Here is an 11,498-nt window from a genome sequence, read left to right as displayed (position 1 = left end):
AAAAGAAAAGAAAAGAAAAGAAAAGAAAAGAAAAGAAAAGAAAAGAATTCAGGTATCAGTACGGTGGCCCAGACTAAAAACACTGACATATCCACCCCAAGACAGGACCACAGAAGTCTACTTTTACAGGGTTGATATGGGTTTCCCCGGAGAATGCCAGCTTCGCTGTCACCCCCAGTTTCTCTTGGTTCGTTTGGAAGCAAAAACCGAAGAATTGTGCCAATAGAAACCCCAGAGGGCTGCTTCGGTTCCTCAGTCCTTGCCAAGTACCCTGCTTCCGGGGTCCCCACCACGGTCACCAGCACCACAGTATGCTTTAGTCACGGGGCATCTGAGGGCAGGCCTCCCAGTGGCACTGCTCTCCCCACCTCTCTCCTGCCCTCCCCAGCCCCCTCACCACCACCCCATGACGTCAGGGCCAGCCGCAGCCATGTGACTTTCCTGGTACATTCCACAATTCCATTTCCTTCTGACTTGGCTTCTCTGCGACTTCGATTTCACCTTGAGCCCATCTGGGCACCTCTCTGCCAGTTCTGCCCCATGTACAGCTGCTGACCCACACATGGGAGCTCCTAGAGGGACTGTCTTCTTCTCTGGGCTGCATTTCTTATGGGCATGTGGACCTAGCTGCCCCAGCCTGTGACCCATGGGCTCTGCAATTCCTGGGAAGGGAGGGAGGTGCGGTGGTCACTGGAACGGCACAGTGAGCCTACCAGGTGCCCAGGGTGCCACCCTGTGCCTCCCTCTGCCTGACACCTGCCAGGGACCTAGAGAGAGAGAGAGAGGCTGGCAGGGACTCCCTTGCCTACAGCATACCCACTGATGGCTCTAACTTCCTACACACTCTCGGCCAGCTTTTTTTCTCTCCCATACCTTTCTGCCTCTTGTTCTTACAGAAATTATTTTTTATTTTTTTTCAACGTTTATTTATTTTTGGGACAGAGAGAGACAGAGCATGAACGGGCGAGGGGCAGAGAGAGAGGGAGACACAGAATCGGAAACAGGCTCCAGGCTCTGAGCCATCAGCCCAGAGCCCGACGCGGGGCTCGAACTCCCGGACCGCGAGATCGTGACCTGGCTGAAGTCGGACGCTTAACCGACTGCGCCACCCAGGCGCCCCCAGAAATTATTTTGTAAAAGGAGGAGAAAATTGCGGAGAACGACACAAGTAGCGTCTACCTTTTTCAGATGCACTCAGTGTCCTTGATTTCCGCCCACCCTGCCCCAGCAAGAGGCTCTCGTCACTGTGGGCTGCCTCGCCTTGGGCTGGCTCCCTGCTCCCTTCCCCCCACTCCCACCCCAGCACCATAGATAACCACCTGTATCTTCTCTCCCCAGGGCTCCGTGGAGAACGGGACTGTGGCCTCTGTGAACACTCAGAAGACAGACCCTTTGATGGAGCCAAAGTTCAAAGTGGTGGACTGGGACAAGGTAGCTGGCAGAGGGCAGGGCTGGGAGATGATCCGGGGCTCCTGGGGCCGAGGCGGGAGTGTGTGGAGCCAGAGACTGTGCGTGTTTGTGACATCCTCCCAGGAGGGTTGAGATGGGGAAGCAGACATTCATAGCGCGAAAGCAAACCAGAGCCGAGGTGGTGGGTGTGGGGAAACTGCGCACACGGGGGTTCTTCCGACCAAACACCCCAGAGGGTGGTCTCCCACAGAGCCTGGGGCTGAGAAGAACACAATGACAAGTTCAGAAGGTCCAGACAAACCCAGCTTGACCGGCCTGCAGGGCAGAGTTGCCCCCAGGCGCTAATAATCACTCTCAGGGGTCACCGGCCAGTACAGGGGAGGGGTGGGGGGAGGGGGGAGCCTTGAGGCCCCGGGGGAGACAGCTGGCACCATTTACAACATCCATCTGTGGCACCTGACCTCTCCTGCTGTGATGAAGCGGGTCACACATGCTGGTTTGGGGAATCCTGGATGAGCTGACAGGTCACAGAGGAAGTGAGGTCATTCAGTGGAACAGGGGTAGAAGCTATATCACCTGGGAGATCTGGGGGGAACCAGACTTGAGCGCCATTTCCCTCCAACCTGGGTTGTGGAACTGTCCCAAGCCTGGAATAGACACCACCGTGCACATCCATGAATGTCCCTTACCTGTGCTGGACACCAGGGTCAGGAGACAACAGGACAGGCCCCCGCCCCCAAGGAGCACACAACCTGCTGGGGAGGACCGAGCATCCCGGCCAACAGTTATTACAACTTGGGGAGATGTGAAAAGCACACCCAGAGAACACAGGTGGCCAGAGGTGGGGAGGATCCACAAAGCTGCTTGTTTCCTGGGCCCCTTTCAGGAAGGACCCCGGGAACCCGGAGACAGCATCTGTCACATGGGAACTGCCACTGCCTCTAGAGGAGCCCCTCAGCCCATGGCAAAGACGCCCCTTGGGTGTCTTCTCTGGAAGTTTTGGGGGCTTGGACTTGTTCTGCACATGGGTAGGACGGATGGGGAGACAGCCAGCTTGAATGGGACAGGGACCCCGGAAGCTGTGGCGTCAGGGCCTCATCCTGGAAAAACAGGAGCAGCTGAAGTGGGGGGAGGGTGTGGGGATAAGGGCAGGCCCAGAGAGTGAGCTGCGGGTGTCCAGCTCAGGGCTCAGCAGCCGGGTGGTCTGGAAAGGAGCAGCGAAGAGGGATGCTTGGGGCCCGTGAGCTTGGCCTGGAGGGTTGAGTGTGGGAAAGGCAATAAAGAGAGAGCCGACAAGGACTGGATGGATGTGGGCAGCCCTGTGGCACCCCGGCAAGAGAGAATCAGAGAGAATGATCCTGGAAGGGAGGGGACTGTCAAGGGAGGCTGGCTGGGGACAAGGGGATTCTTTTTTTTTTTTTTTTAAGTTTATTTATTTATTTGAAGAGAGAGCACACAAGCGAGAGCCGGGGATGGGCAGAGAGAGGAAGAGTCCCCCGCCCCACCAAGCGGGCTCCACACTGTCAGCACAGAGCCCAACGCAGGCTCAAACTCACGAACCGAACCATGAACACACAACCCAAGGCAAAGTCTGACACTTAACAGACTGGGCCACCCCGGCACTCCAGGGGACAAGGGGATCTTGTGTTGCCAGCCCCGCCCTGGGGCAGGGTCCTCTCAGTCTCCCCAGGCTGCAGGTTCAAGGCTGACTCCAGCCGTGTCACTGTATGTGGCAGGGGGAGGGGAAATCAAGTCCTGTTCCTCCATGTGCCCCGTGCCCCGGTGGTCCCCACCAGCCCCGCTCCCCACCAGAGTGGAAGAGAGGCCTCCCTCCTCCTCCTCCCCTCCCAGGGCCTGGCAGCCCAGCCTGACTCACCTTCCCTGCCCCTCCGTCATTCTTTCACACACTTTCTCTCTTCCTCCTCCCCCCTCCTCCTGTGTCTCCGGCTGAGAGAGGGCTTGGAGACCTGCCCTGGGAAGGGGCCCCCAGCCCCACTGGGAGCAGTGGGGGTCAGCCTGGAGAGCTGGGCTTCCCAGGGAGAGTGAACAGTGCCTCGCTTGCTTTTTCTTATTTTTTTTTTTTAAGTTTATTTATTTATTTTGAGAGAGAGAGAAAGAAAAAGAGAACGTGAGCTGAGGAGGGGCAGGGAGAGAGAGAGGGAGAGAGAGAATCCCAAGCAGGCTCAGCGTTGTCACTGCAGAGCCCCGCACGGGGCTTAATCTCACGAACCAGGTCGGATCATGACCTGAGCTGACATCAAGAGTCGGACGCTCATCTGACTGAACCAGGTGCCCCGCTTTTCCTTATTTTTGCATTCGTCTACCACAGGTTCAATCCCAGTCCCTTTGGGGGAGTGGAGAGGCTGGGCGAGCCCTTAAGCCCCTGGTCTGATTTAGACCCTATACCTATTTTTCTGCCCCAGGCCAGGGGCTTGGGGGCGTCTGTTGGGTCTGGACCTTGAGAGACCAACAGGGCAGTCGCTTTGACTCAGCCGGGGTCCCGGGCCTGGCGGGGACTTGGACACCGCTCTTAGGGCAGGACTTGCCAAAGTTAACCCTTCGTGTTTTGCGTTCAAGGGAGCCCCTCTGGGGGGCTGCTAAGGAAGGGCCTGGAAGCTGGAGGACAGAGTGGGCTGTTCTGGAAAGAGTGAGGGGAAACTGAGGTGGGGGTACCTGGGCAAAGGGTGGAAGGTTCTGAAAGGGCCAGGAAGCAAGCCCAGGGTGCCTCGCCCTGCTTACAGGTGCAATATCGGCTGCCTTTCAGGCTCTGCATGGGATTTTACTGGAACAATTTCTAAATCATTCACTGGATCACTCAGTCATGCCCAGCTTCCTTGTGGGATGAGAAACCACACTGTAGCTCCTCACCCTACACTAGCCCTTGCATGTCTCTCCCCGTGTTCTGGAACCCAGCCAGCCTGGAGCTTGTCTCCGTATAGATGGCCGGAGCCGCCCACTGCTCCCGGCTTCTAGATGCACCTGTGCTATTTGTTCCACTGCCTCTTTTCACCGCTCGACTGTGTCCATTTCAGTCTCTCTGCACCCCCAGCCTCCTCCACCCTCCCCACTTTGGGGGCCAGCCTCCCAAGAATCAGAACTGGAGGGATTCGAGGGGTTTGCAAAAATTCCCAGCCCCAGATCCCCCTGGGGAAGCGGAGTTAGCCCTGAATTAACGCTTCTTTCATTGAGCTCTTACCAAGTGCCAGATGCCGGGCTGAGCACTTTATATACATTGTCTATTGTCTGATCCAATCATTTGAACACCAGGACAAGATAAGGATTAGAATGATCCTGCTTTGGAGCACCTGGGTAGCTCAGTCAGGTAAGCTCTGGCTCTTGACTTCAGCTCAGGTCATGATCTCATGGTTCGTGGGTTCGAGCCCTGTGTTGGGTTCTGTGCTGACTAGAGCCTGCTTGGGATTCTGTCTTTCTGACTGTCCCTCCCCTGCTCATGCTGTCTCTCTCTCTCTCTCTCTGTCTTTTTTCCTCTCTCTTTCAAAACAAATAAACTTTTAAAAAAATGATCCTGGTTTTACTAATGAGGAAGAGCTGAGGGCTCCTGTCCCAAGTGACTCTGCTGGTTGGCTCAGTGGCCCTGCCTGTAACCATAGGGCTGTTGAGCCCCCTCCCCTGACCTGTTCCTTCCATGTGTCCTGGGCCCCTTCCACCCTGACAGCTAGCCAAGAATAAGACCCTGAGGCCTGTACTGGGGGAGGGGAGGGCAGAAGGGAGGGCGGAAGCTGAGGTATAGTCTTCCTTCCCATCTTGCCTTGAGCCGAGCCAGAAGTGCTCTAGGTCCACAGGCTACCAGGGGGTGAGGCCCACTCTCTTCTCCTAAGAAACCGGTAGAACCATCCATCCAGGTGTGTCACGAAGCAATAAGCACTGGGAAGCTCTCTAACCCTAGGTCTATACACACGTCCCCACACACAGGACCCTCGGCATCAGAGGCTGCTCCGGGGTTCCCCTGTGCCTACAAAGATGTTGACATTGGCTACATGGGTTTTCAGCACACCCAGATATGTCACTGAGAACTGGGGAGAATAGCCCCTGGATCCAGACAAGGGCCCCTTGGCCAGCCCACATCTGGGGAAGGGTCAACCTCAACACTGTGGGTGCAGGCCTGGCTCACCTCCCAGCATTCTGTCCCCTGGTCACCTTGGGTCTCCTTGGGCCTCCTGTCTCACCTTGACCCTCTCCAGGGTAGGTGTCAAGAAAGCCAGGCTGCCCAGAGTGTAGGAAAGGGTATAGAAAGGGTTAAAGAAGAGCCCACCTCGCTTTGGGATGGGGGTGGGGGCAGGGCAGGTCCCCTCTGGGTTCTTCAGCCTTAAGGATTGAGTTCCCATTGGCTTTCTGTATGACATGGCCAAACCTCTCTCCCTGGGGTCTGGCCCTCACCTCCTGCTCCCCAACCACTCTCATCTCTGAACCCTCATGGGGGAAGGCCACCACTTCCCCCGGGGTATAGGGTGGAGGTGGGTGGTCCAGAACTGCCTTTGTGGGTTTGAGCTTGTCCAGCTGGGAACCCCCAGTTAGACTGTACAGGACAGGCCTTCAGGCACCCCGTAAGGCCTTCTGTGGGACCCTCAAAGCCTCTGTGCTGACAAATTCACAGTCACGGCGGCGCCTAGCCAGCTGATAGGAGGCCTCCTGGCCCTTTGAGACCTTGGGCTCTGGAGCTGCGCTGGCTTGGGCGCACGTGCCCCCTGCAGCATGTACCACTGAGCATCTGACCTCAGTCTCCTCACCTGTAAAATGGGACCATGTCAGGCTCCAGTTCTCAAAATCACAACTTATTTAGGATAACGGACATGAAGTCTGAGCCCAGGGGACCTGTGACAAGGATAAAGGAACAGTGGCCAGGATTCTCGTAGAGCTTCTAGCCCTCACTCCCCTCCCCACTGGCCACTGCTGGTTAGAAGCCCATCCCCCACCTTTCTGGCTCAGAAGCCATCCCTGGAGCTATGAGCTCAGCAGCTCTGCGGTTTAGGTGGACATTTCTTTAAACAATTGCCTTAGGTTATGGCTGCAGAGGTGGGAGGAGCTGCTGGCACAGAGCTGCCGTCCCCTTTCCCCACGTGTGCCCTGTTGGGGAAGAGCAGATTCCCAGTTTGCCACTCCTGAGCTGGGGCTGGCCCTCAGAAGAGTTCTGTGCCAGCAGACCCCTGTGCTGCCTGGGGGGAGGGGGACCCAGGGAGCAGAGAAGGCTCCCTTCCAACCCTGGCAGCATGCAAACCCTTCCAGGCTCCCTCTGGGCAGCAGGCTGCCCTTTCCCCCTGCAGGCCTTGCTGCAGCTGCATTCCAGACATAGCCCGGGAGAGCCCTCCCCCACCCTTGGGTCAAGGGCAGAGCCGGGTGGGGGAGGGGCGTAGGACTCTGGGCCAAATTTATCCCGATTTACATGTGTTTTCCGGGGCCCAGCCTGTAGCTCAGGATTTTTGAGTTCATTAAATGACCACCCCCCTCCCCAACAAACAGTTTCTGGATACATCCTCACCCTCACCCATGCTGTCAGTTTTAGCTGGGCACCCCTGAGTGAATGACTTGCTGTCTCTGAGCATCAGGTTCCGCATTTGAAAAAGGAGGATTTGTTATTGAGAAGGTTGCTATGGAAACCCCCAGATGCCTGGGAACTGGAAGTGTGGTCAGTGGTCTGTTCCCCCCTCCTTCCCCCACTCAGGACCAGACAAAGGCTGCAGATCTTTTTCCTTGCAGTTCCTTGTTTCGCAGAGCCCCAGGACATAGAGGTGGGGAGGGGCCAGGACCTGGGGCCAGCTTGGAAGGGGGAAGGAAGAGAGCCATTTGTATGGGAGGATTAAGGGCCCTCAGCCGGGGAGAAGAGGAAGTGAAATTTACTTTGAGACCCTTCCCATCTCCCTGGATTCTGAGCTCTCCTCTCTACCATCCTCCCTTCTCAAGACCAGTTCCCAGCCAGCTGCCATGTTGGAAATGACCCAGTAAGTGAGAAGTGTTGGACGCATTAGCATCCAGCTGACACTTTCTCGGGCAGGGATTGGGGCTGGAAGAGAATTGAGAAAAGACACCCTGTCAGTGCATGTATATCTAACTGAAGGTTGAGCATATGGTGAATGTCCCAGCTCCTAGGAGATTGTGTGGAGGGAAGGGGGGGTGGCGGGGTCCCCCCTGCCCCAGGACCAACCAGTCCCATCTCAAGAGTCACTTGTACCCTCTGGGCCACAATGCCCTTACCCATAAAATGGGGAGGAGGGCAGTGGGCCTGGATTTCTATACTTGCATGGAAGGCTCGCTTTACTTCCCCTGGAATAGTGGCTAATGCTCCAGTAGTGGAAATATAGGTGTTGGCTACTGAGGACTGAGGGGGATGTTTGCAGAGGGGAAAATGAGCCTCCTTGGGATTCTTTCAGGGCAGTGCCTCAGCCCCCAGAGTGACATGGCCCTCCCTGGCACCAAGGAGGGCTCCCTCACAGAAATGTACTGTGGGCAAGACATGGAGCCAGGTTTGAGGTCCTCCAAGGCCAGTGATCAGGTCGGAGGCAGCCTTGTGACCAACTCTAGATAGCAAGTCTTCCATTCGTACATGGCCAGTGCCCACTGGCCTACCCAGGAAGGAACCAAAGTCATGTCCAAAGACCAGGTGGGCCACAGGACATCAAACAAGAGATGCCCATGTTGGGGGGGGAGGGGCTGAGGGAGCTGGCCCTATCTACCCCACCTGTAAACAACCAGCTCTCCACACCTGCTCTGTCCTTTTGTTCTGTTCCCTTTGCAATTGGGTATAAGATTCAGGCTAGATTCCCAGCTTGCTGCTCACCTAGACATTCTTCCTGTGTCTCAACTGAATTAAGCTTATAAATCCTATGCTGTTTTCTACTCACTTTATGAAATAAGGGCAAAATGGATCAACAGGCAAAAATTTGCCCAAACCACTGCTAGGCTGAGAGAGAGGCCTGCCTGGCCATACCCTTGTGTTATATATAGCTAGAAACGTTCATTGTCTAAGGTAGCTAAGTCTGAACTAAGTGTACAGGCATAGAGTGTTGTGTGTAACATGCAAAAATGGAACATATAAAATCCAGGGGGTTCATTCAAGATAGATGGTGATGGGGTGCCTGGGTGGCTCAGTCGGTTGAGCGTCCGACTTCAGCTCAGGTCATGATCTCACACTCTGTGAGTTCAAGCCCCATGTCAGGCTCTGTGCTGACAGCTCAGAGCCTGGAGCCCGCTTCAGATTCTGTGTCTCCCCCTCTTTCTGCCCCTCCCCTGCTCATGCTCGGTGTCTCTCTGTCTCAAAAATAAATAAACACATTAAAAAAAATTAAAAAAAAAAAGATAGATGGTGGTAGGTTAAATATGCATATTATCATCCTTAGAGCGTAGCTGGAGGAAAAATACAAAAACATAGCTAAAAAGCCAATAGAGATTATAATATAGCATATTTTTAAATATTTGATTAATGCAAACAAGACAAGAAAGAAAAGTGGAGAAGACAAATAGAAAACAAGGTACTAAAGAAGGTAGTAGACCTACCCAGCATTAAATGTAAATAGACCAAACACTCCAATTAAGAGGCAGAGATTGTCTGACTAGATAAAAAAGCAAGACCCAACTATACGCTGTCTGCAAGAGATGCTCTTTAAATGTAAAGACAAATGCAAGAGGAAAGTAAAAGGGTAGGAAAAGATAGACCGTACAAACACCAAGCATAAAAAAGCCCAGTGTGCCTCTATTAAAATCAGACGAAGTGGGCTTTGGATAAAGGATATTACCAGGGACCAAAATGGCCATTTCCCAATGATAAGGGAGCCAATTCACCAAAAAGATGTAACTGGGCAACCTTGGGCAAGTTGCCCACCTTCGTTTCCCATCTGCAAAATAACAATAATAATAGTAGCTACCTAGTTAGGGGTACGGCAAGGGTCAAATGATTTAATTCACGCAAGATGTTTAGAACCGTGCTTGGTACATGATGAATATACAGATGACAAATGCCCTGTGAATGTTAGTTCTAAGGTTATTGCAATTGGGACAAAGCCTCAAGCTCTCACCATGACCCCGGCTTAGCTTCCTCTGAGGTGGGGCTCTGGAGGCGCTGCAAGATAAGGTGTAAACAAAGGCCGCTAGCTGGTTCCTCCAGTTCTTTTTCCTGGTGGCGATGGTGCTGTGTACGTGCGTGTGTAGAGACCTAAGGCAGAGGAATGGAAGGAATGAGACAGTGTGTACCCAATGAATCTATCTGCTGCTAGAACCAAGGGAGAAAGTCAAGGAGACTTGGGGACTGGGGCCAGGAAGGGAGCTGGGGCCAGGTGAGGTTTGGGTGATCGCCAGGTATAACTGGTGCTGGATGGATGGCTCCAGGCTGACATGAGTCATCCTCTAGCCTGAGAAGCAGGAAGGCAGCCACCACCTGGGAATCACCAAGTTCACATGGCAGGAACCACAAAGATTTGGGGCCTTTCCTCCCTGGTCACAGGCGCAGAAAGAATGCCCAGTGAACTCCCTGCTGGCCCTGAGGACCCTAAACCCTGTTCCAAGGCTGTGATAATGGGGCTAGTTTCGCCTCTGGCAGGGCTGGGATCTGCTGAAGCCACACCAGCTTTGGCATGGAGGCCTGTGCAAGGATGACGTTCCAGCCAGGGACGCGGGAAGGCAGGTCTCTGAATCACTGTTGACTCCTTGTCCCAGGCGCGAGTGCTCTTCCTCCACATACACACTCTTAGTTTCCTGACACTGCCTAACTCCCTTATTTTGGAGATTTATTGATACCCACCATGCACTGGGCACATCTGACCCCCTCTCCTATTGTGGGTGGAAGGTCAGGGCACACCCAGCTTTATAGATGCCAGAGCCTAGGAGCTCCAAGAGGTAAAGGTGCTTGCCCATGGCTGATACATGGCTGGCTTTGAAAGTGGTCTCTCACTACAAGTTCATTGTTCTTTACCGGTTGTGGTTTACTGATTTGCGCCCAGGTTAATCTTCTTCAATATGCAGACTCCTCAGAAATCTTCAAGGGCTTTGCATTTCCCAGAGCTGCAGCTTCCGGGCTTTTTTGATCTTGCATCCCTATGAGTAAAACATTTAGAGCACCTTGTCCATTACATGTCTATTTTAATTATCTCTAAATTATTTGCATGTGCTAATGTACTCTTGTATTAGAAAATATTCATACATGGTTTAAAGATGAGATAAATGTGTCACAAACAGAAAGAGTCTCTAAAATTTTCTCCCTGCATCTGTGGACCAGCCTTGAGTACCCCTAGGGGATGCACACACCCCCACCCTGGAGACAGTTGGCCTGGAGGATAAAGTACCAACTCCTGGGCCTGGTGCTGGGTGTTCTGTCATCTAAGACCATCAACAGATTTCTTCCTACTGCCCTGCAGACTGGTGTCAAAATACCAGATAGGCCACAGTCTCAACTCCATAGAGTTGACCTCCATAGGTCATAGTCTCAACTCCATATCTCCTCCTGCACCCTTCCGCTCTTCTTTCCAAGTCTTCCATGCTTTGTGGGCTCTAACCCAACCCTAGGTTTTCTGCAAGGCCTTTCTCCTACCCTGGACCCAGGCGTTGGTACCAATCATTCTGCCTTCTAATCTCAGTCTGCTTGCATCACCACCAAACTACCTCACCTGGTGTGTTTGTTCTTGTTGTTGTTGTTGTTGTTGTTGTTGTTGTTGTTGTTTAGAAAGTTTTACATTTATTTATTCTTGAGATACAGAGAGAGACAGAGCCCAAGTGGGGGAGGGGCAGAGAGAGAAGGAGACAGAGAATCCGAAGCAGGCTCCAGGCTCTGAGCAAGCGGTCAGCACAGAGCCTGATGTGGGGCTTGAACCCATAAACCATGAGATCATGACCTGAACCAAAGTCAGACGTTTAACTGACTGAGCCACCCAGGCGTCCCTCCCCTGGCGTGTTTTAGCTTTCTGAACACTTTATGCAGGTATCATTACTTCCATCTCATAGCTGGGAAAACTGAGGCTCAGAGAAGTCAAGTAATTTGCCTAAGGTCACACAGTAAGTGATGGAGGCAGGAATTGCACCTAGGCCTGACTCTACAGTCAACTCTAATTAAGCACTAAGCTATATAAAGCAAAGATGGTCTCTTA

General features: G+C 53.4%; 1 protein-coding gene across 1 annotated transcript in view; it reads left to right on the top strand.

Moving 5' to 3' along the window:
• The window catches only part of FA2H (fatty acid 2-hydroxylase), a 54,244-nt gene that overhangs the window by 25,698 nt on the left and 17,048 nt on the right, over positions 1–11,498 (top strand). Inside the window, exon 2 of the mRNA XM_040443129.1 lies at positions 1,339–1,431. Within this exon, the coding sequence (XP_040299063.1) occupies positions 1,339–1,431 (93 nt within the window). The remainder of the gene's footprint in view (positions 1–1,338; positions 1,432–11,498) is intronic.

Source organism: Herpailurus yagouaroundi, unplaced genomic scaffold (genome assembly GCF_014898765.1).
Source record: "Herpailurus yagouaroundi ecotype Mexico unplaced genomic scaffold, PumYag 190, whole genome shotgun sequence".
In the NCBI taxonomy this organism is placed as follows: domain Eukaryota; kingdom Metazoa; phylum Chordata; class Mammalia; order Carnivora; family Felidae; genus Herpailurus; species Herpailurus yagouaroundi.
Note: the sequence above shows the minus strand (reverse complement) of the source record. Positions and strands in the feature narration are given on the sequence as shown.